This window comes from Myodes glareolus, chromosome 14, assembly GCF_982192425.1.
Source record: "Myodes glareolus chromosome 14, mMyoGla1.1, whole genome shotgun sequence".
NCBI lineage: Eukaryota > Metazoa > Chordata > Mammalia > Rodentia > Cricetidae > Myodes > Myodes glareolus.
The window spans coordinates 62,943,749-62,967,990 of record NC_142039.1 but is presented as its reverse complement, the minus strand read 5'-3'; the positions used below and the strand labels follow the sequence as shown (position 1 = coordinate 62,967,990).

General features: G+C 46.0%; 1 protein-coding gene across 1 annotated transcript in view; it reads right to left on the bottom strand.

Moving 5' to 3' along the window:
• Nucleotides 1–1,697: 1,697 nt before the first annotated feature.
• Cap2 (cyclase associated actin cytoskeleton regulatory protein 2) overlaps nt 1,698–24,242 on the bottom strand; it is a 140,241-nt gene continuing 117,696 nt past the window's right edge. The window contains exons 8-13 of the mRNA XM_048461042.3: nt 15,193–15,382; nt 13,122–13,294; nt 11,794–11,917; nt 11,619–11,701; nt 6,405–6,545; nt 1,698–3,054 (exon numbers count right to left, since the gene is read on the bottom strand). Coding sequence (XP_048316999.1) covers nt 2,971–3,054; nt 6,405–6,545; nt 11,619–11,701; nt 11,794–11,917; nt 13,122–13,294; nt 15,193–15,382 — 795 coding nt within the window. The 3' untranslated portion in view covers nt 1,698–2,970. The remainder of the gene's footprint in view (nt 3,055–6,404; nt 6,546–11,618; nt 11,702–11,793; nt 11,918–13,121; nt 13,295–15,192; nt 15,383–24,242) is intronic.

Here is a 24,242-nt window from a genome sequence, read left to right as displayed (position 1 = left end):
TATCAGGGGCCTCTTCTGGTTTAAGTGTGCAATGTCCCCACAGACTTAAATGTTTGAGCACTTCATCTCCAGTAGGTGATGCTGGTTTTGAAGGTAATGGAACCTGCTTAGGAAGTAGAGCATTGCTAGGGGTTGTGGGCCACGGGCCTCAAGATTTGACAGCCAGGGCCCAGTTCCTGTCTAGTTCTCTGTCACGTGTCCAGCTACCTCACATTTCTGCTGCCACACTTTCCCCACTGAGACTGTGCCCCTGAAAACTGGAAGCCAAAATAAACGCACCCTTCTGAAATGGTTTCTTATTACGCATTTAAACAAGTAGATAATGCAGGGCCGTAAACTAGAGACATAGCTGAGGAAAACTGGACACTGAAAGGTTGGGACGAGCGGATAGAAACAGGCTATGAACATCAAGAATGCGGATCTGGGGAGACGGGTCCAGATGCACGGAGATGTGACAGTCATCTACACAGGTGATGGACTGAAGGGAGACAATCGAGTAACTAAAGAGGGGGCAGGAGGCAGGGACACTTCACACACAGGACAGGGCAGTATCTAGAACTTCGCTGATGAGTGTGAAGGAACCCCTGGATTTGGTGACTGCTAAGCACTCCAGAGAAAGGCAAGGCGAAGCAAAGCATCGCAGCTGGAGCAAGTTGAGGCGGCCTTCACTCGGCCTGCTGCTGCTTCTCCTCCGGCAAGGCGCTAATGCCCCCGGATCCCAGCTTCCTCCTCTTCACAATGACAACCTTCCTGAAACAGAGTCATGATGTCTAAGAAGATGAAGTAGACACTTCCAGGGAGTGAAGGAATACATGAGCCACATGGTACGGGTTCCCTACCATTTCCACAGACATGTGATTTAGAACCGACTCACCTCAAAAGAGGTTTCGCTGTTAAAGGCAAGACTTTTCAGAAGCAGTTTATCAGGGTTGGGGCGGTGTTATCCAGGGCCTGGTTTACAACATCCTGAAACACTGAGGAGGCACGGAAGGCCCTTGATGCTGGACTCTCTGCCACTTATTTTCTTTCCTTATTTTCTTTTTTAAAAACTGGTCATACGAGGCCATTTAAATGCAAATATGTAGCATTCGGACAGTGATTTCTGTTTTCACTTTTAAAAAGTTAAGTTTATGTGTATGTGTGTGTGACTGAGTGTGCAAGTGACTGAGTGTGCAAGTGTCCTACATGCATGCAGATGCCCACGGAGGCCAGAAAAGGATGTCAGATCCCTTGGACCTGGAGTTACAGGTGGTTTGAGCTGTGGGTGCTGGAATCGAACCTGGGTCCTCGACAAGAATAGCAAAGCTCTTAACTGCTGAGCCATGTCCCCAGTTATATACTGACTTTTTAAAAGTAATTTTGTTTTTGCTTATTTGTACACCGTGTGTGTGTGTGTGTGTGTGTGTGTGTGTGTGTACTGGCATACATATTCATGGCGTACATGTAGAGTTCAGAGGACAAATTGTATATGTCAGTTCTCTCCTTCTACTACATGGTTCCTGGAGATCAAATTCAGGTTGTCAGGCTTGACATTCGGTACCTCCATCCCCTGAGCCATCTCTCTGGCCCTGTAACCCTTTTTTTCTGGACAGTGTCTCACTTTGTATCCTGGGATGACCCCAAATAAATGAACAAAAGAGCAAACATACAAACAACAACAACAATAACAACCAACAAAACCACCCAGAATTCATCTCGGTATTTAAACAATTAGTTTTTACTTAGTATAAGTTTACTGTTCAAAAATGATATTTACTAAAGCCACAACATTATTCATAAGGACAGAACTTTTATAGCAAAACTTTGATACATGAACATCAGTGATCTGAATACTATATGGATATAGAAGCTATTCAAAAAATGAAAATGATATGCAGAGGTGCTCATCGGCACAATCTAGGCACTCCTATTGGTTCCAAAAGCGTTATGCTACAATATGACCCAAGGAACTGCAGAGTTCCCAGGGCTGTGCAGAGAAGATGCGGAGAAGCGCGGAGAAGCGTCACTGTTCACTTGAAAAAGCGTGTACTACCAAGACTAGAGAAGCGGAGCGGAGCCAAGCAACAAACAGTGCAAGAAGCAATTGCCTGGCTCTCTGGCCTTCATCTTTGAGGCTGGTTAGCATGGTGAGCCTCGTGGATGGAAAAGGAGCTGACCTCTAACGAGCAATAGAGACTGTCTGGGGCATCGGCTAACATGAGCGACTTCGAAACTGGAAAGCAAAGGCTGAGCAATTCTCGGAGCAGAGCTGAGAGGTGTTATAAAGCGCAATGAGAACCGCGTCCCCTCTCGCCCTTTGGCTTCAGGACGGGCAGGGAAATAAGAGTTTTCAGGGGCTGCGGCGGGAAATATTTCAGGTGAAAAGTTAGAGTTTCTTTTGTTTTTCAGTAATTGCAAAGGGCATATTGTCTTTCCCAGGACCAAGAAACCGAGTTTGGTCCTTGGAATTTCTTGCGTGTGTGTATGCGTGTGTGTGCGCATAAAAACAAGGATTGAAGTATGTATTCATGCTGACAGGACAGTCACACTAATAAAGGTGAACATGTAAAAATTAAAAAGAATCATACTTTTCAGGGCGCGAGACTATTTTATCATGTTAAACTTGTCTAGAAGGTGAAAACACACATAGATTCTCTAAGGCTTCACGTTTCAACTAGCAGTTAAACCTAAGTGAAGACACGAACAGGGATCTTACTTGTCAGTTACGGTGTTCATGATACGAGGGGAACAGAATTCCTTCTCCTCTAACTCTGCTGTGCTCACATGGAATTAAAATCACACACAAATCATGATCCAATGCTAAATATTTCAGAATGCCCACAAAAGCGAGCCAGGAAAGACACTGCTTCCACAGCACGGAACGGCAGGAGGCTGACACAGAGGCAGGGGCAAGGGTGAGTCTAGTTCCTAGCAGCTGCTTGCTTCTGCTTGTTTGCTAGAGGAGACTCAGGGAAGGATAGCTCCTGCGGGTTAGGCCATGATCTCTGCAGGTTCGGTGACCAGTTTGGATCCATCCCAGATGGTCTTGAACTGCTCAGGAACTGGAAATTCTCTCTGGAAGAAGTCGAGAAGACAGAGTTATTTACGTGAAAGCTTCCTTTTGCAAACAGGTAGAAGGCTGACAGATGTCATCTGATAGGCGAGAAAAACTGCATCAAATCCTAATCTACACCTTTTGAGTAGTCACATTAGACCCACGAGTTCTGTGACTGCATGCCGGGGTCATCCTGACAGTATTTACAAAGAGCCAGGCTTGCATTTGGAAACAAGTCTCACGCATCCCGGCTAGCTTTGAACTCACTATGTACTTGAGTGAGGCTGACTTTCAACCTCTGATCCTGAGTTTTGGGATTACAGGCATGGCTGAGGGTTAAGGTACTGCTGGAGGTAGAACCCAGGTCCTCATTTATGGGAGGCAAATACTACAAGTGAGCTATATATACCCTGAGACCAAAGTAGGCATTTTTATGAGAACCAGACACCAAACTCAGGCGATCTCCAAAGGCCTCATGAGCTCAGTGCTACTGAGATGTCACCTGCAGGGAGTGGAGGCTTGAGATGAGATGTTCAGTAATTGGCCCGGGATGGCAGCACCAATGAACAGAACACCCAGTGTGTAAGCCCAGCCAGTCTCTCTCAGCCATTGTTCCCCATCAAACCTGAACATGCCCCGAATCAGCCCGTGATCTTATTAATTCTGATTCGGCAGGGCTGGGGAAGAGAGTGGAAAGCTCTGGTCATCAAACTCTGAGGGGACATCAGTGTGTGAATGGAGTCCAGACTTGTCTATTCTTTGAAACACTGTAAAAGTGTTCTTTGGGCATGAGAACACACACACACACACACACACACACACACACACACACTCATGCTGCCCCTTAGCTCTGGCTTCTCTCTCTCTCTTTTTTTTTTTAAACATTTATTTATTTATGCAGTATCCTGCCTGTAGTCCAGAAGAGGGCACCAGATCTCGTTATAGGTGGCTGTGAGTCACCACATGGTTGCTGGGAATTGAACTCAGGACCTCTGGAACAACAGTCAGTGCTCTTAACCGTTGAGCCATCTCTCTGGCCCTGGCTTCTCTATCTTCACTAGACTTCCTGTACAGTCTTGAGAAGTGATTTATTTATTTATTTTGCTGCAATAATGAAGGAATTCTCGAATGAGAGCTTCAATAGAAAAATCAAGTGATTTTTTTGATACAGGGTCTTATGCTATGTGTAGCCCCAGCTGGCCTTGAACTCAGGATTCTCCTACCCCAAGCTCCCAAGTACTAAGACTACAAATGTATGTCATGGTCTTCAGCCTACAGTAGAAATATCTCGAGTGATCTAATGCATGTGTGTGCCTGGCATCACTTCTGGCACTCTTCTTCAAGTGTAACCAAAGCCTTGGGTTTGTTCTCAGGTATGCTACAGACCTCAGGCTGGGCACGGAGCCCAGGGTCTACTGCATGCTAGGTACGTGCGCCACCATGAAGGGGCCTCTTTGATAGCAAGCTGCTGCAGCATCAAAGATATAGATACATCCACCGCTCTTCTCCGGGAGGTTGGTTTCTACCAGTATGAAGCATGCCCACTGTCCAACATTCTAACACCCAAGGCAGGGTCTGCATTGCTCCCTCCCACCTCCCGCTGGAAAATGTGTAAAGGGGATGCAACAGCTTGAGGGAGCAATACCATTGACTCAAACAGGCAAGACTACATTTCAGTACAAAAGCTTAGGCTTTTGATCATAGACATTCTTTAAGCTGCTGGTTCTCCATCTAGGCTCCATACTGAAATCCACCTGAACATCTTTAACAATCGCAGATGCCTGGTAGCAGGCTCAGAGTCTGAAGTGCTCACCCAAACCCCACTGCTTGTCTTCGTTGGTACAATTCCCCTACAGCTGAACGTTCTGCTTACACACCTACAAAGACCAGGGATGGCTCAGTATACATCCAGCTGTTCTACTCTGTCCTATGCCGCTGCCCGTCTGTATCAACGGAGAACCCAAGAGAGAATGCTTGTCTACCTTACAGTCAGTCTCTGTACCCAAAGCAGTGAATCAATGCCCATTGTTTGCAAAATATCGTGCCTGAAACTCAGATGAGGAATTCCAGGCCGCAGCATGTGGCATGTGTGGGTGGAGCTGAAGAAAGCCTGGGTGGGTGTGGATAGCCTCTGCTTAAGGAAATCAACCTGTCTGTTGACTGCTCTTGAGAGAGCTGCTGACTGACCCATTTGGCTGGCATGGCCCCTCTCCGCAAGGCATGCTTGTTAAAGCTCCTGGTTTGCTGCCTCCTCCCGCAGCACACAGTTAGCATTCTCCATGTGCTTCTTCTTCTCCTGCTTTCATGCAGCAACAACCGCAAACCGAGATGCCGTATTTCAGACTCCAAAGAAATGAGATTTATTCAGTCTCACGTGTGAAGATGTGGTTCTAAATGAAGCTTCCTTTAGAAGCTGCTTCACTGGGGAGAAGATGTGAAGAAAGGAAATTCTGGCGGAATTACTTGGGCTAGTGTCTCCAGATGAGGAATTCCATGGGATGATAGTATAAGAACTTACTTGGGAGCCTGCTGAGAAACATGATTCTGGGGCTGGGGAGATGGGCAAGGTGCTTGTCTGTCTAAGCAGGAGGACTTAAGTTTGAAGCCCTTAAACCCATCCATAAAGCGGATGCTGTGTTGCATGTCTGTTATGTTCCATGCCTGCGATGTTGCGTGCCTGCAATCTAAGTCCTTCTCTGATGAGATGGGAGGAGGAGAGGGGATAACTCACAGGAGCTCAGAAGTGTGGCTTAGACAGTAGTGAATGAGAAGAACCCCTGTCTCAAATAAGGCGGGAGGCAAGGACTGACATCTGACATTTTCCTCTGCCACACGTGTCATGGCATGAGTGCGTGTCCCCATAGCATACATGAAGAACCCAGATTCCGAGCCCCACTGTGAGGCTCCTGAATCCAGCCCTAGGTTTTTCCAGGGTTTGGAACCCACCTTTCTACTGAGCTTCCCAGCAGATCTTTATATTAAGAGGATCATAACATTTTTGGCTTCAGAAACACGAAGGTGTACTTGTATTCCTTCTCCTCCCTTCCTCTCAACTCCCAAAGCATCTCTCCTCATTTGTTTACCTCCATCAGAGGAAAGGAAAACATTTAGTCCTACAGAAAAGGATCTCAGGTGCGAAGAGCTGGCTCATTCCAGTAATTTGCTCATTCCAGCAAAGAGTCCCCAGACACAAACACAGGACCTAACAGGAGAGGGGCCATATGGAAGGTGCTTCTCCATTTCCCTTCCCTGCCTGTGAAGTTATCTACAGGTGACGTTTGTTAGAGGGTAGCTGAGGAGCCACTCTCCAAGAATGCTACTGTGACTGTGCCAAGGGACGTTTCTGGACAGGCCTCTGGAAGGTACTTACATAATCATCACCCTGAGGGATCAGCACATTCATCTCAGACGACTTGGCACTCACAATCTCACAGTCTAGTGCAGCTTCACTGAGGTACAGGTGGCACCCTTCGGTCTTATTAATGGAAATTGTCGGCACTCTCCCCATTACCTGAAAGAAGGGGGGTGGGCGGAAGCAACCCAAGCAACAAAATAAAAATGAGTGTGTACCCAAGCAGATACTCTCCCAAATTCCTCCAGCTCTAGTGAGTTCAGCTAAACTAAGTTTTAGGACTCATGGGCAGTGTGCTCTCTGTCTCCGTCTCTCTCTCTCTCTCTCTGTCTATGAGCAGGATAGGTGTCATTTGGGGATACAATGAAAAGACTATGCAAGAGGGAATCCGAACCGCTCAGGGTCTCTTTCTTGAGATGAAATTAAGGGATTAATTTGGAGGCAGCAGCTAAAACGTCCAGAAAAGCCTGGCAACCCAGGTTAGTGAATCTGAAATGTGTTATCTGATTTCACGATAAGAGAAACAGGATTCATTTGCTTTAAAATTTAAGTTTTGACAGTTATCTGTGAGCCTGGGGCTGAAACAAGTATGCACACAGGCGCTGCACAATAAGATTAATTTTGAACAGAAGCCAAGTAGATTGTTCCCAAACTCCAGAGTAAGCAGGGGATTCTGCCATTCTTCTCATGCAAGTCATTTGCTGAGTAAGAATCTTGGGGCTGAAGGTGAAGTTCAAATGAGAAAGGTGTCTAGGTATTTCAGAATGTATTCGTTTCAAGCTCAAACGGAGGACATTCCCATAGATAACACGAGGACATTCCCATAGATAACCAGGACCCTGCACAAGAGGGGGCAGCGCTTTGTAGCTCTGTACTGTTTACAAATATCCAAGTCCCATAAAAATGCAGACCAGTTTTGAATTTCTCCTCCAACAATCAGTTTCCAGACCTGCCCCTCCCCCAGTGTCCACAGGGATATATGGTTCCCCCAAAGACCTCATTACAACTCTAGAAGTTTCCTTCTTGTAATGGTAATTAAAGCAATAAAGACATCTCTGCTTTCAACCCAAAGAAAAGGCTAGTTTGCAAACCAAAGGGACAAATTGTGTCAGTAGTACAGGTGCCCTAGTGAATTCCTTTGGGTGGGTGGGTGTCTAGCTGGGCCACCATGCTTCTCTCTTTCTCCTCTTTTTGCTCCATAGAAACTGGATACTGAGTTGGAATTGAACCCCAGACCGAGAGAAAGGTAGAGAAAACGGGGTAGCTCAAGGTCAGGCAAGGCTCTCAAAAGCAGGGCTCTGCATGAAATAAACTAGTATGTGTGTGTGTGTGTATACATGTGTGTGCTTGCGCGTGTATACATGTGTGTGTGTGCACATGTATATGCATGTATGTGTTTTAAAAATGTGCCTGTAGTCTTGTTTTGATGATTTCTAGACTTGCTTATGTTACAATGACGAAAAGCATTTACCTCCAGCCACGAACCCCGCCAGTCAAGCAAAGGGAAGGCTGCTGCCAGTGTGTCCAAGAGGACTAGCTTACAAGTATTATTTCTTCCTAACAACTTAAGAAATTTCCACTGACTATTGTTGTCTGCCTTCTTCAATATGAATATTTTCCTAGAACATTTGGTCCAAAATAGATTTAGCTTTTTTCTTTTTTTTTTTTTAAAAAAATAATATGATTGTAGTGAAATATATACAGTAACTCACCCGTTTTAAGTGTACAATTGGATGCTATTTCATATTCCATGTACAGAGTAGTGCAATCAGGACCACAGCCACTTTTAGAAGAGTCCCACCATTCTAAAAGTATCGCTAATGGCCACTTACAGGCGGTCCTGCCTCAGCCCCAGGCAGGTGACCTGATTTCTGCTTCGGTTGTGCCCAGGCCCTTTTGAAACAATTTACTAGGCACTTTAACTAGGTAATGGAACTCTCTTGGTTTGATCATCCAAAATTTCACTAAGTATTCAATCAAATGTCTTTCTCTTGGCCTGAATCGCTCCTTCTATTTCCCTACACAGGGAACCCACGGCTCATCCTTCCAGAGGCCCCTGTTCTCAGTGCAGGTTCACATCCTTAAAGATGGTTCAAGAGTTTTCAGCCATGGAAACAAAGAATAATAGATACACACACTTCTTACAACTTTATCAGCGTTAACATTTTGGCTTATTTCCTTTTTGGTGGTTTTGACAATTTCTTCCCTCCCTCCCTCCTTAAAATGTAGCCTAGGTTGGCCTTGAACTCACAATGGGACCAAGGATGGCTTTAAGTTGCTGACCCTTCTTCCTGCCTCTGCCTGCCAAGTGCTGCGAGCCCAGGTGTACACTGTTACTCCGGGCTTTATTACGTTGGCTTGTTTGTTTTTGAAACAGGGTCTCACTGAGCAGCCCTGGCTAGCCTGGGATTTGCAATACAGATCGAGCTGGCCTCTAACTACAAGGAGTCCTCCCTCCCAAGCGCTGGGATTACAGGTGTGCAGCACACACCCAACTTTCGTTCTGCTTTCCTCTTGAGAACCAAAGTCTCCCAGTATCACTGAAGTCCCCTGGGTGCCGTCTCCCACCTCCCTTTCCCTCCCCATTGGTAACGACTCTCCTGGCTGTTCTGATAGTTGGCTTTTGGTTTTTGCTTATGATCTGTCGTCTGGGTGAAATGCGCAGGAGGGCACCTAGATCTGTCAGGCTTCATGTTGAAATGGTTTACACCCACTTGCTATATTTTAATGACTGGATATATCACACAGTCCCTGTCATTCTGTAACTTCCTCTTTTACTCAAGGCCTTTTTTTATTTGCCTGCTTTTAAAAATTCACCTGGTTTTTATGCCCGCAGGTATAGTTCATTTATTTTAACTATTGACTAGTATTCAACTAGAAAGACTTGTTTATTCATTTGCCAGTTGATGGACTCTTAAATATACTTTTTTGTTGCTGTTACCACGACACTACAAAACATGTGTTCCATGTTTCCTCAGCCTGTGACCAGAGCTTTACTGTATGGACATAAACACCCGATGACTCAGTCAGAGGCTATGGCTGTGGCATTCAGTACATGGTGCCGATTGGTCCTGCAGTGAGTGTGCCAGGCTCACTATGTCGCTAGGATGTAACAGGGACCCCAGTGTTCCACTTTTACGACAGCTCGCACAACAGATATTTGAGCATACAGTCAGTCTTGCATGTATAGCTCCTTTACACGTTACATTCTGTGAACATGGCACTTGGGAAAGCAAGGACATTCTGAACGTAAAAGAGATGAATGTGAAAAACAAATCTGTGACTGGTATTCATTTACACGCCGTCTCCTCTTAGACAGGTTAGCGTATCTTCATATGCGTGTGTCAACCACTTCGCTCTTGGGGAGGACTTGTTTTTTTTTTTCCCCCCCAAGACAGGGTTTCTCTATGTAGCCCTGACTGTCCTGGATCTCACTCAGTAAAGCAGGCTGGGCTTGAACACAGAGATCTGCCTCCCTCTGCCTCCCCAGTGATGGGATTAAAGGTGTCCGCAACCAACACCTGGCCTTGTTTTACCTTTGAATTATGTGCAACATACATATGTGTGGGTTTGCTCTGAACTATAGAGCCGCCTCTCCAGCCCTACTTTTTTTTTTGTTCACTGAGCTTCCAGATGAATTTCAAGCTTCTTTTCTGTTTTAAATAAATCTTGTTGAAATATTTGAGCTTTGCTGGACTTATAGACGAGAGAGAGAGAGAGAGAGAGAGAGAGAGAGAGAGAGAGAGAGAGAATGATATAGATGTCCTTTTGCAGCTATTCTGTGTTCTCTATAAAGACCTTCCATTGGTTTTGTTAACTTGTTATTTGGTCCCCTTCAGTTTTGTTGCCATTTTGAATCTTATTTTGCACTGTATTTCCCAATGCTTACCTGTGGTGTCAAGAGAAAATGTTGATTTTCCCCCTGTTGATAGTAGACCTAACTGTCTTGCTGTCTATTTCTTTAGTTTATCGAGTATCTTGACTTTTATATAAAGCGATCATTTCATTGTCATATAGAGATATTTTTAATCTCTTCTTTTTCAATGTTATTTCCCTTGGTTATTTTTCTTATCTTCTTGCAGGAGTTAGGATCTTTTAATGCATAATTGAATTGAAGTAAGGATTGGAAGGAAGCTCTTGGTTTGGGCGCCATTGGTAGCTCTTTCTAAATGAAATATGGCCTTTGCTGTAGGATTTCAAGAGATAGCCTGTATTTGGGTGCAGCATGCAGTGTAATTTCCCCTTTCCTTGGGATTGTCAGATATGTATGTAGAGCTGGTATTCCTACCCAGGCCATAGGTTGTCCAATCAGGGCTGTTTCCACACAGTGGGCACAAAGAACACCAGCTTCTTAAATGACAAGGTAAATAGCGTGGATGTAGAGAAGCACAGGAAAGAGAAAGATTTATAAAACTGAAATCTAATTTTGTCAGTCATCATGAGGAAACACCAGATTGGAAGGGGTAATTAACAATATGCCAATAGTTTAATCAATGAGAAAAGTTGGACTTGGCCCAAAGTCAGAAGTCCTGAAGACTTTTGTATGTTGCAAAAGTCTACTTAATAAAACTAGAATTACTAAAGAAGTACAGATTCTCTCTTGTTCCTGAAAATTCAATTCCAATCCTGGAATTGGGTTGTTTTTCTGACTATCTACATTTTATACATGTCTCCCTCTTCCTCCTCAAGGCCGTTTTCCACATAGCGGCAATTTTCTTTGGCTGGGGACTATTATTATTCTAGGGTAGTCTCTCAATATCCTTTATCCATATAGCAGTTGACTCATCCAATTGTGCGCTCGGCAACCTTTATTGGGTGCATATGGCATTCAGGTGCTATAGGTATTTAGAACCACAAAGGTTGTATAGCTGGCTTTGATTTCTTTTTTGGCTCTGTGGATAGAACCCAAGGTCTTAGGTGTGCTGCACGGTTGCCACTGAGTTAAGTCCCCAGCTCATTAGCCATCTGTGCGATGGAGATGGTAAGATGTGTGCTTTCTGTCCAAAACAGGAGGGAAAAGAAAAAAAAAAAGACAGACTAACGGTGACTGAGAATAAAGACAGGGCTTCCCCAGAGAGGCGACAATGGAGCTGTGGTTAGAAAGAACAGGAACTGGATGCTTTCTGGGTGGACATGGGGAATGAGCCCCTTCCTCTGTCCCCTGCAGGAAGAGGAGTGGCCCATGCTAAGCCATGACTGGCCGTGCAGAGTATGGCTGTAGGGGTTACTCACCTGGATCTGAATGTCCTTGGAGTTGATCACTTCCACGATGCCCACGACATTATCAAACACCAGACCAAACTTCTTGCAATTATCTACAAGGGAAAAGGGAAACTCCAGTAAACGCGCATAGCGAGTTTCTGTACACGGCTCATCACAGCAAACACACAGCCCTGGCTTTGCCTACCGACAGTGATGGAATTTATTTTTCCCTTTATCTGAAGAGTGGATTTTTCACATTTGAAAATATAAGCCACTTGTTTCAGCTCAGTCTCTGAGATGACAAGGTCATTCTTGTCCTCTTGGTATTCCTGAAAGGAAGGCAGACATGGTTATTAGACACAGACAGAAAGATATAGGCTGAATCCACTCAGTGTGGACCCTGCTGGAGGCTTCAACAGAATTCTTGCTTTCTTCCAGAGCATTCTCCTTATGGAGAAACTTCCAGGTCTTAGCTGTCAATTGTAATTATGGAAGTGGGTAAACCACGGCTTACAAGTTGCTATCAGTTTGCTAAGAGTTAGATGTTAACAGTCCTCCTAGAGGGCAGGACTGGAGCAGGGGTGTGGTTGCTATGGAGACCTGGATGCTGACACTCCACTTGATGCTGCAGCAGACCCTGTTGTACCAGGAGATGGTACTGGTGACATCCGAACAGTGGTCTAAGCTCCAGTGTCTACCCAGGCCCTGGCAACTTTTCCAGGGACTTTGTTCCTTCATCTTTAAGGAAGCTCTCTGGGTCAGTAGTGGACTCCAGCTGTCATCCACATTCAAGGCATCTATGATCTGCTCACAGAATTGACCCCGAGAATGGGGGGGGGGGATGGCAGCACTGGCCTATGTTTAATTCCAGCACTGGAATCAAATCAGTCCCTCACTGCAAGTCACAGACTTCCAAAACCACATGGTGATGGCTTCTCCCGTCTGATTAAAAGTTCCGGAAATCAGTAGTCACGTTCCTAGGAAGAAAGCAATACTGACATTGACTGGGGTAGAGGGTTAGAGTTCTGCAAGGTGAAGAGTCGTCTGCGGTGGGTGCTGAGGCTGGAAAAACAACAGTGTAAATGCGCCCAATGCCATAGGAATGTCTACCTAAAGGTGGTTTTTCGAGACAGGGTTTCTCTGTAGTTTTTGGTGCCTGTCCTGGAACTAGCTCTTGTAGACCAGGCTGGCCTTGAACTCACAGAGATCTGCCTGCCTCTGCCTCCCCAGTACTGGAATTAAAGGTGTGTGCCACCGACACCCAGCCCTAAAGGTGGTTAACGATAAATGTTATTCATGCCTTTACCACATTTAAAAAACAGTTCTAGAAAGCAGAAGGAAAGAATGCATGGGAGCTACTGGAAAACAGTCCGTAAGCCCGCGGAAGCATCTGGCTTCTCACACTAGCCAGGGGTTTCTCATGCATGTCACCTAGGAGTCCCCATGTCTTTGGGGCATGGTTTTCGCTACTTAGGTATTTCGAGTCGGTTTTAGCCGCGTGAATCAGAGTAAACGCTAAAGGGCCTGACTCACCACTCTCCATTTCTTCCCTTCCAGCTCGAACACCGGAGCGTGCTTCTGAGGAGAATTCGATTTTGGAGATGTAGGGCTTGGCGTGTGGGTTTTGGTTGGAGATCGAGTTTGTCCTTGAGCCCTCAGGCTGGGGTTCTTGTGTGTCTTCTGGTCGTCTGTGACATGCCGGAGCCCTAGGAAACGTGGGTGGTTAGTTTTAGTTGCCCACTTACCCTAACCTAGACTCGCCAGGGAAGAGAATCTCAACAAGAGACTGCCTAGATCAGGTTGGCCTGTGGACATGTCTGTGGGTGGTTGTCTTGATTGCCTTAGTTGATGTGGGAACAGCCTAAAACTGGGTGACACCAAATCCATGCCCTGGCTTTGGACCTTGGACTATAAAAGAGTAGAGAAAACCAGCTGAATACTAAGCACGAGGGTGATTCTTCTCTCTCTACTCTTGACCAGGATATGACTAGTTGCTTCAGGTTCCTGCCTTGACTATCCCACACCAGGGGACTGTAACCTGGGCTCCAAATAAATTCCCCCTCCCTTAAAGTCATCAGGGTATTTTATAATAGCAATAGAAAGGAAACTAAAACAGAAGGTGGCGCAGTGTAGGTACCTTTCTTCCCCTCTCATGAAAAGGGAGCTACCCACCATGTAAAGTACAAGAACTTTTGGTGTTACTGTTTGCATAACACTGCATTGCTCAAGATCAATATGAGGGGCTGCATTCTGCACAGGCACAGACAGAACGAAACACTGTGTGTATTAGAAAAAAATTGAGCAATGTTGTTTGGATGTGAATGTCTCTCAAGGCCCCTGGACCATTCGATCTCCAGATCATGATGCTTTGGGGGGTGTGTGGAGTGGGGGAACCTTTAGGTTTGATAGAAAGTTGGTGACATGAATCCTTGCTGGGAGATGTGGCTCACTGGGTGCAGGCCTTGAAGTTTCATAGCCTGGCCCCACTTCCTTTCCACTCTCCACTTCCTGTTTTGCCAAGATATGAAGAGGTGAGAGGTCAGCACAGCTGGATTTGGAATCACCCAGGAGACACTGCTCTAGACATGTCTGGGAGGAAGTTTCTGGAGAGGCTTAACTGAGCAGAGAGGACTCACCCTGACGTGGGTGGCCCTGTGCAATGGGCTGGGGCCTCACACTCAACTGAAAGGATGATGTGAGCTGAGTGCCAGTGTCCATGCCCTCTGCTTCCTGACCCAGTATGACCAGAGCAAGTCCTATCAACAGACTGTGTCCTCTCAAACCGTGAGCCAAACAGAGCCTTTTTTGAGTTGCTTTTCTGAGGACTTTTGTCACAGTAATGAGAAAAGAGACTAACACACTGAAGATAATCGACTCCCCCTCTCCCCCTGCAAAAAGTAAACAAAAATTCCTACAAATCCTCAAGCCATTCTTACCCCCAAAGGTTTCTTGGCTTACTCATAGCCAACTAATTTGCTAGGTATAGTTTAAAAGGCTATGATAGCCCAGTAAGTAGTTCTTAGAATCCGGAACCAGCTTTAGAGTTAGAAGTCCATTCTTTTACTTTGCAAGTGAGTTTCAGAAGGATCAGTAGAGCAGGTCTGAGCCAGGGATAAATGGGGAAAGTTTGAGTTCTTAGCTCTCAGCCCCATCCACACCCTCAATCCTATTAGTTGGGCAGTGGGGGGAGAAATACCTGCAACACACCCATTGGTAATGTGACTATGTTGTTTAGCATGCATGTACTTTTGATCCTGATACATTTTAAGGATTTGTATTGAAAAAAATCAACTAATTGCCATATTGCAGGACAGGAGTACTATTCACCATTTTTATTTCATTTGGTCTTGATGACTTAGTTTTGGAGGATGGTGGGGAAGCACTGAAGCCAAGGAGGGACCACTCATTGGTCAACTGAGAACACAGAGTCTCTGAGTTCTTCTGGCTGGTCCACGTGGTAGTCCATGGAGCCTATGTCCTGGAGTGACCACCTCCCAAAGGCAACTCTATCTCCCTGTCTTAATGGGGGTGCAGTGATGTGCATTTTATGGGGGCCCTAGAGCCAGAGGAAAAGGGAGCCAGCTTCGAGGACTTGCCTTCTTACCTTTTGTGATGGCTTCTCCCTGGTTAAGCTGGGCGAATAAAGCTGAGCGAGAAGGAGAAGACTCCTCACTTTTACCCTCATTCTCAAAGAGTGGAGGTGGCCCAGGAGGAGGTGGTGGTGGCGGTGGTGGTGGGAGACCAGGCCCAGAGGAGAGGACAGAAAACACGGATGCTGTGGGTGCTACCGGACCCTGTGGGAGACAGATGATGGGAGCTTGGCTGAGACTGAAGGTCTGGCTGGGGGGTCAAGACTCTCCAACCAAGCATGGCGAGCCTGTATGAAGGGCCCTGGATCAGGGTGGGATCTGGATTGGAAGTGTACAGTCTGTTGGGTGGGCCCTGCATATGTAGGAATCCCACCACTAGGTCATCAGCAAACATCCACAGTCCCAAATTCATGTCCAAGGCTCTGGATAAGAATGAAACCAGCACTGACTACAAAATTGTGAGAAAAAGTGGCTCAAAGGATAAGAAAATTAACTTTTTGTGGACAGTGGAAACCACAACCACTAAAGAGAGAGAGAGAGAGAGAGAGAGAGAGAGAGAGAGAGAGAGAGAGAGAGAGAGTTATCAGACATTTTTGAGAACTTCTGAGCAGGTAAAGAGACACTAAAATTCTCTGGAACTTGCTTCACAAATGTGCATGCCTTAAACAAGGACAAACAAATGCCATCTGTGACCTGGGTGATTGGCAGATCCAGAGGCATCTGGGACCCTTTGACTGCTCTGTAAATATCAAGGTTCACAGGGCAATAGCCAGCAGAGTCTCAGCCAAGGCCAGTGTGCATCCTCACTTTCTCTGTTGTGGGGCAAGCAGTCTGCAGCTCAAAGGTCTAAGAAATCCAAATCCAAATGGCAGGACCAGGAGACAGAAGAGGGGGCCTCCTGTCATGGCGATGAATGCTCATTTTCATTGATGTGCTATAGGATCACTATGGCAACACACCTCTGACTGTCCTGGAGGATACTTCCAGCAAGATTTAGCCGAGGAGGAACACCAACCCTAAGGATTGGCTGCACAGGTCCATGGGTTGGGGTCTGGACTGAATAAAGAGGAGCTGAGCACCAGCTTCGTTCCTCTTTCCGCCTCCTCCCAACTAGGATACAATGTGACCAGCGGCTTCACACTCCGGTGTGTCATGCCTTCCCTACTGTCGTGGGCTGTGTCCTCAAACTGGGAGCCATAGCAGCCCCTCCTCCCTTAAGCTGCTTGCTGTCAGGTGTTTGGTTACAACAACAAGAAAAGTAACTAATGTAGACCCCTTGACGATATTCTCAGAGGACTTTGTTTTTTCGTTTGGTTGGTTTTTTCAGATAGTGTTTCTCTGTGTAGCCCTGGCTGTCCTGGAGCTCACTTTGTAGGCCAGGCTGGCCTTGAACTCACAGAGATCTGCCTGCCTCTGCCGCCTGAGTGCTGGGATTAAAGGTGTGAGCCACCATGCCTGGCCTCAGGGGACTTAAGCCCAGTTTGACAGAAACTTAAATATACAATAACTTAAGAAGTGTATTCCATTATACTTTCATTTTTAATGTCTTAGTTACTGTTCTGTTGCTGTGAAGGGACAGTATGACCAAGGAAAGACTTAGGAAAGTCTTTAATTGGGGGTTTGCTTACAGTTTCAGAGGGTAAGTCCATGTTCATCATGAGGGGAGCCTGGCAGCAGGCGGGTAGGCATGGTGCTGGAGCAGCAGCTGAGAGCTATATCCTGATTCACAGGCAGCAGGCAGAGAGAGTGAGACCAGGCCTGCTGCCATGGGCTTCTGAAATCTCAAAGCCCAGCCCCAGTGACATACCTCCTACTAAACAGCAGGAGGCCACACCTACCAATCCTTCCTAAACAGTTTATCCACTGGCAGCCAGGCATTTAGACGTATGAACTTATGGGGGACATTCCCATCCAAACCATCACATTTAATACATACCGTTTTAAATTTATTTTATATATTTTATATATATTTATAAATATATATGTCTATGCCTATTTCGGTATATGTAATAGTGTGTGGGTATCTACTGATATAAGTTTCCTTGAATCTGGAGTTATAGTCAGTTGTGAACTGCTTGACATGGGAGCCAGGAATTGAACTCAGGTCTGGAAGAGCATCAAGTGCTCTTAAGCACTGAGACATCTTTGTAAATACTGACATATAACTGTATGCCTATGAAAAGGAATTAGAAGCCAATCAAATTTTCAAGAGGCAGAGCCAGGGGTAGTGGAACACGTCAGGAATTTCATTACTCAGGATCTGAGGCAGAAGAATGACTAGTTTCAGACAACCCTGGGCTTACTATACGGAGCTAAGTTTGGACCACACAGTGAAGCCCTGTCTCAAAATAAGATATAATGGAGAACTAAAAAATTGGGAAAGACAGAACAGTGTGTGTGTTTTCCACACCAAAATACAAAACTCGAAACATTATATAAGCCCTAAATGCTAATGAGAACAGCATAATATCATTTTCATAAACAACTTGGTATTATGAGATGTCAAAGTCAGGAAGTTTTAATCCTCGGTTGTCTCTTAAGGCAGCTAATTTTGAGTGCTTACATAATCTCTATTCAGCACAGAATCGCTGGGAGGAGAAAAGCTTCTCTGCTCATTCAGAACGTGTGTCTGAGCCTCAGCAGGCTGAAGTCTCCTCTTCAGAGCTGGGCTTTGCAGCGCTTTTGCCTTCCCTTTTTCCTGAGGAGGAGCACCCCGACTCTGTCAGGATTCTGGGGTCCAGCGGAAAAGGATTTCACAGCTCCCAAGAGCAGCCAATTTTTCCTCCCCAGGATCCTAAATGATTTCTATCTTGCTACTGAGGTGAAAGCTGAGCCTCAGACTCATAAAGGACTCGCAGGACAAGCTTTTCCCATCAAATCCCAGGCCTTGGTGAGAGACACCGAGCGCCACGAAATATTACTCTCTCATAACTGTGTCATGATTCCTGCAGTCAGTGGGGGAGCGGCCCTTCCCCCAACCCCTGAAAACTTGTGCTTTGCAGGGCTCCTGTTTTGTGAGAAAGGAAGCCGGCCCTGCCTTAGAAACATTGCTCTCTTCAGTCTCTGAGCCCAAGAGCTGGGAGGGGACGCAGCAGCAACAACAATAACAAACCGCAGCCCGTCTTCTGGGGACGCTGACACATTCAGACAGTTTGCCCGGTGACAGCAGACAGAGGGTTGACGGAGATGAATGTGGAAAATAAGAGTCTCCCAAATCAAGGACGCCTGGGGCTTGTGAGATGCTGCCTTGGACGTGCCCTTCTGAGGTACAGCCTCATTTCCACATCATTCGCTGGGTATCAGGCTCTGGTTTCCAAGGTTACTTTGCAATTAGCATGCAGGGGCTTTACTCAACAGTGGACTTGAAACCAAACTGATTAGGCCTTCCCTGAATTGAATCTCTTCAGGCTGCCCCCAAAGCCGGGGAGGGGAGGAACTTATCTTCACCAGCCTTCTCTTTCTGTGCCATTACAGACCACAGTCTCAGCGCTTTCCATGCCCTCCTATAACCTGGCATCCAGTGGGCAGTAGTCAGTAAGACATTCCACGTGATGCCCAGTGAAAGAAAGAGGAGGCAGGCTCGGGGGTCTGAGGAAGGACTCTCAGGTACCAAACGTTTTCAGTCAGGACTCAGCTGCACCAGGGCTCATATGCCAACTCCACCAGCTCCATGCCAGGGCTCTCATCTATTGGAACGGCTGAAATACCTACGGATCTGTTAAAACCTCCTGATCCCAGGCGGTAAGGCAGAAACACTAGCTGGGGAATGAAAGCAGGGTACACTACACACCCCTGTGTGTGTGTTTGTGTGTGTGTGTTTGTGTGTGTGTGTCCGTCCACTGCTCTATCTGATTGCAATGTGGGAATAAGTGTGGGAACAGCCACCCTGTCCTAGGGACTGAGATGAACCTTAAATAGGACAATGCCACCTGGGTTGTACGGAAATCCCTCTGGCAGGAAAGAAAGCAGGCACTCTGAAAAGCATTCAATAACAAACTAGCAGCCAGGGCCAGAGGCATAATTCTTGCATAGGTCTGTTGATTTTAAAGCATCTTTACAGAAATCCTTGATCTATATACAGATTTTTTTCTTTTTTAGAGACAGGGTCTCATGCAGCCCGCGTTGGCCTGGAACTCACAAGGTTGCCGAGGATGACCTTGAACTCTTGACCCTTCTGCCTCCACCTTCCGTGATGATCTGGGATTAGAAGTGTTCACCACCACATCCAGCTTTATTAGCAAAAAATTACACTTACTTTATTCACGCATGTGCTCATGTTTGCCATGCGGCTCGTGTGGAAGTCTGAAGACAACCTACAGGAGTGGGTTCTTTCCAGCTACCCCGAGTCCTGGGAACGGAACCCGGTGTCGGGCTTGGCAACCGTATGAGCCATTTTTTTTTTAATGCATACACTATTCTCAGTACTCTGCATGCATGTCTGCCTGCAGGCTAGAAGAGGGCACCAGATCTCATTACAGATGGTTGTGAGCCACCATGTGGTTGCTGGGAATTGAACTCAGGACCTTTGGAAGAGCAGGCAGTGCTCTTTACCTCTGAGCCATCTCTCCAGCCCTAGAGTTTGTTTGTTTAAAGTCACTGGTCCATAAGAAGTTGGGAGGGGACGAGGAGGTAAAGGGTGAGTCCGGGAGGAGTTATGGAGAGGAGCGGTGTTGGTGGGGAATGAATATGATCAAAATACACTGCAAGCATGTATAAAATTTGCATTCTAATACAAATATTATATTAAAAAGTAAAGACTAGAGGCATGGATCACCTTATGAAATAGCGTTTTTGATGAGTTTCCGCTTAGAACACATGTAACTTAAGTATTTGGAGGAACAAATACTTAGCCTTGACTTAGTTTTTTTGAGACAGGGTCATGCTATGTAGCCCAGGCTAGCCTCATCCTCTTACTCCTCCCTCAGTCCTCCTAGTGCAAGGGTCATTGGTGCGTGTCACTGTGCCTCAAGGATCTTTCACACTTGTACCCAGTTGTTGCCCTATAAATGGCCTGGGATGGTCTTCGTTTGACGGGGGGGGGGGGGATTAGGACCTCTTGGTCCTGGCACTGGCACTGTAGAATCAAGTCATTTTCCACACTGGTCTTGCCATGCTTTAGGATTCTGCTGGAAAACCTGGCCTCTTGCTCAGTTTTCTCTGTCCCCACTGATTACAGGAATGACACCCAGACCCTGGTTCCCGATGGAGAACTTAAGTTGTTCTGGGATGAGGTCTTGATGTCCTAGAGACTAGAGATTGAAAGTCAACGATCTCCAGCATGCTACCTTTGAAAGGTAGCCATAACAGGAAAGGTAACTGATATACCAGGGGGTCCAGACTAGATAGGAACAAGATCACCAGGGCCTGGTGCCTGGGGTGTGCACTGACAGCAATGGGAACTGAGGCTGTAGGCACTGCTGGTGATGATGGTGGTGATGGGGAGAGTTCCGAGGACAGGGCACCGGACCAGGCAGATTTTGCGTTCTTCAGGATTTGAGTTGGGTCTGTGCAGAGATACAGACAGAGAGCTTGCCAAGGTTTGTCTCCAAAGAGGTAGGTGCTGCCTTGGGAACCCGAAGGAAAGGGCACTGCAGAGGATTCCCCTCCCTGCTGGGTGCTACTGAGGTCTTGGGAAACTACTATATTAGCATGTAGACGCCACTCATTCCTTGAGTGGAGCTTTAGATCTGTGCAAAACACCCATAGGATGCTTAGAGGCATGGTCCTCTTAAATACATGACCTGATAGTCTGGGTATTTCTCAAAGTTTCTTCTTTCTTCCTCCCTTGACTTCTCTCCCCCTTCTCCCCACTCCCCCTACAGGCTTTGTTCTTCAGGAACCATCAACCTTGACTAGGCCAAAGAACAACTTTCAGGGGTCAGTTCTGTTCAGCGCATCACAGAGCTCAAACTCAGGTCATCTGGGTTGGTGGCAGGTGCCTCCACTCACTGAGCCATATTGCCAATCCTACCCATTCCATGGCTTTTTTCCGCCCTAATAACATGGGCCTTGGGGTGGGAAGTCCAGACCTTCATGAATGCAAGACAAGTACTCTATTGGCTGAGCTACTGCCCCAGCTCAAAGAAAGCTTTCATTAGTAAATTCTTTCATAATACGTTTGACTTGAACAATGACTTTCATTTGATAGCCACAGTGTAGAGCCAGACATCTCCACACTCAGAACCCATGGGGGCGAGGTCACGTGACTGGGATGAGCCATGGCTGTTGCTCTGAGAAGTAGCCATCAGTGGAAACAGACCACAGGGCACACTGGTGCACAGCTGTAGTGGAGGTGATGTAAGCAAGACTGTAGGTAGTCGAAAACTTACAGGTGTCCCCTGGGCTGTGTAGGACGCCTCTTGGTTTTCTGCCTATAGTTCATGGCTTTAAAAATGGAAGAGACAGCTGTTTGTGCCAGTAAAACAAACAAACAAACAAACAAACCAACTGCATAATCACGCGTCTAGCAGAGAAAGTGATGCTGAGAAGCGCTGGTGAGGATCTCAATGTAGGAGCTCTAAGCTCTGAGAAAGGCAGGCTTTACCTTAGCAAAGTGGCAGTGGTCCCTCCCCCATACAATCACTTAAACCTTTTCTCAGAGGCTCCTAAGGGTCTCAGAGTTTCCAGGCTGGCCACAATTAAAAAAGAGCGTCTATAAAGGTCATCTAACAATGGCTTGCCACTTAAAAGGAAAGAGACAAGCGGTGCACTTATGATTTCCAATGGCTGTGTTCCCGGTGCAAGAGTTCACTTGTGTTGCAAGAACGCGGCACAAAAATCTCAAATGAGGCTTTTAAGGCCTATTAAGATGAATTCCGAGAGCAGATGTTTGATTATGAACTTTTTATTTTTATTTTTCACAAAAACTTTTTAAAGAAAGTTAACGTTCTACAAATCTTTCTAAATGGGTGTCACTGTCCTGGGAACAGCTGTCTCTTCCATTTTTAAAGCCAAGAACTGTAGGCAGGAAACCAAGAGGAGTCCTATGCAGCCCAGAGGGCAACTGGAAGTTTTTGGCTACCTACAATCTTGTCTACATTGTGTGCAGCACAGCTGTGCACCAGCGGGCCCTGTGGTCTGTTTCTACTGACAGTTACTTCTCGGAGCAGTTGCTACTCATTTCATCCCTTCAGGAGTCAGGTTTTGCTTATTTATTTATTTTTTTGGTGTTTCTGAGACAGCAGGGTCTTGCCTCAAATATACTACAAAGCCCACGTTGGTCTCAAACTCCCAGTGTTGTCCCTGCCTCAGCCTCTCAAGTGCTGTGATTACAGGTAACAAGCCACCATGCTGGCCTCTGAGAATTTAGATTTTATTAGAAATGGAGATGTCTTCCAATTTTAAGTAGAATTTCACTCTTGCTCTATGGCCGTCATTCTATGTAATGAACACACATGTTTATTCCTCCCAACACGACTTTTTAATTAACCAGTTCATTCACATAGAGTCTAAACTGACAGCTAAATAAGCTATAAAAATTATTCCTGTTATCCAGCGTTTTGAGTTTGTATAAAGAAAGGTCAATAGGGCTCACTTAGGTGGGATCAGGTAGTCAAATCCTGTGTCAAGGCTGCTGTGGTTTAGAGCTGGACCATGCCATCAGGTGCTTTGTAAGCCCCTTAATCCTGATAAGAAGAGGTTAAGGGAAACGAAGTAAAGAAGAAATGTACAGACGGCATTAACCCCCAACTTTTGAGAGTAGGTCAAGCAACCAATATTGTGGTTGGTATTTTTTTTTTTAACCATCATTTAAAAAGCAGGGACCAAGAACATAAAATTGGCACATGATCCTTTCTGGGAACAGGTGGATTATGTCGCTTACAACAGGGCATTTGCTGAGACTTCTCGTCTATGAAACTGGCTTAGTGACAGAAATATTTTGAGCCACCTGTCCTTAAAGTATTTGTGGAGATGGTAGATAAGGCCACAGGAATGGAACAGCTGACGTGTTTATGGGTCTTATTTCCCCCCTCCCTCCTTCACGGACACACACAGTTGGCTCCCTTGTCTCTGGGTAGAATCTCTCGGGCTGTCCTTTGCTGAACCATCCTGGCCCGTTAATCATGTAGCCTACCACTAACAATCTCCAGGTAGCAATGACGGCTCACGTGTGCCTGGTCAGACCCTCAGATGTTTAAAAGTCCCCAGGCCATTCCAATCACGTGTAGGTTCCCATGGGAACGCACTATGTTTTGCAGCTAACATTTTATATAAATGTTGCTGATTAACTCTTCTAAAGACAAAGAACCCCAAACAACCTGATACAATATAACACACGAAACATAACAGCAATAAAACCTCTCATTTCCATAATAGGAGTCAGAGGCTAAAGAAAGACTAAAAGCCTTAGTCTCCCCCCTCCTCTATCTCTCCCCCCTTCTCTCTCTCTCCTCTCTCTCTTCTATTTCCTCTCTCTCCTCTCCCATCTCTCTCTGTGTCTCTCTTGTTCATGTAGGTCTGGCTCACTATGTAGAGAGCCAAGGATGACTCTGGACTTTGGCGCTCCTGTTTTTACATCCCCAGTGCTGGGCTTACAGGTACATGGTACCATAGTTTATGCAAGGCTGGGGATTGAACCCAGGGCTTCAAGCACAGCCCTTAAATAGTCTTCTGACCACAAATTTCTGATTTAGGGTTTGATTTTTTTAAAATGTTTTATTTTATTTTATTGAGAGAGGGATCCCTGTAGTCCAGGCTGGTTTGACATTCACTGTACACTTTAAATGTCTGATCCCCCTGCCTCTGTCTCTCAAGTGTTGGGTCTTCAAGCGTGCATCATGATGCTTGGTAACACTTACCCCCACCCCCAATCTGATACAGGATCTGGTTGTGTGACTGGCTGGCTGGCCATGAAACTTGCTGTTTAGAGCTGGTTCCCAATGCCCCTTCTGCCTTTGGATCTCATAGGCAGGGGTTACAGGTGTGTGCTACTGTGCTTGGTTTTACGGTCTTCATTTCTGCACTTTAATCAATGGCAGTGATTAAATCAACACATTTCCAAAAGAAAGAACTTCTTTAAGGACTGGCAGATTGCTGGGCAGTGGTGGCACATGCCTTTCATCCC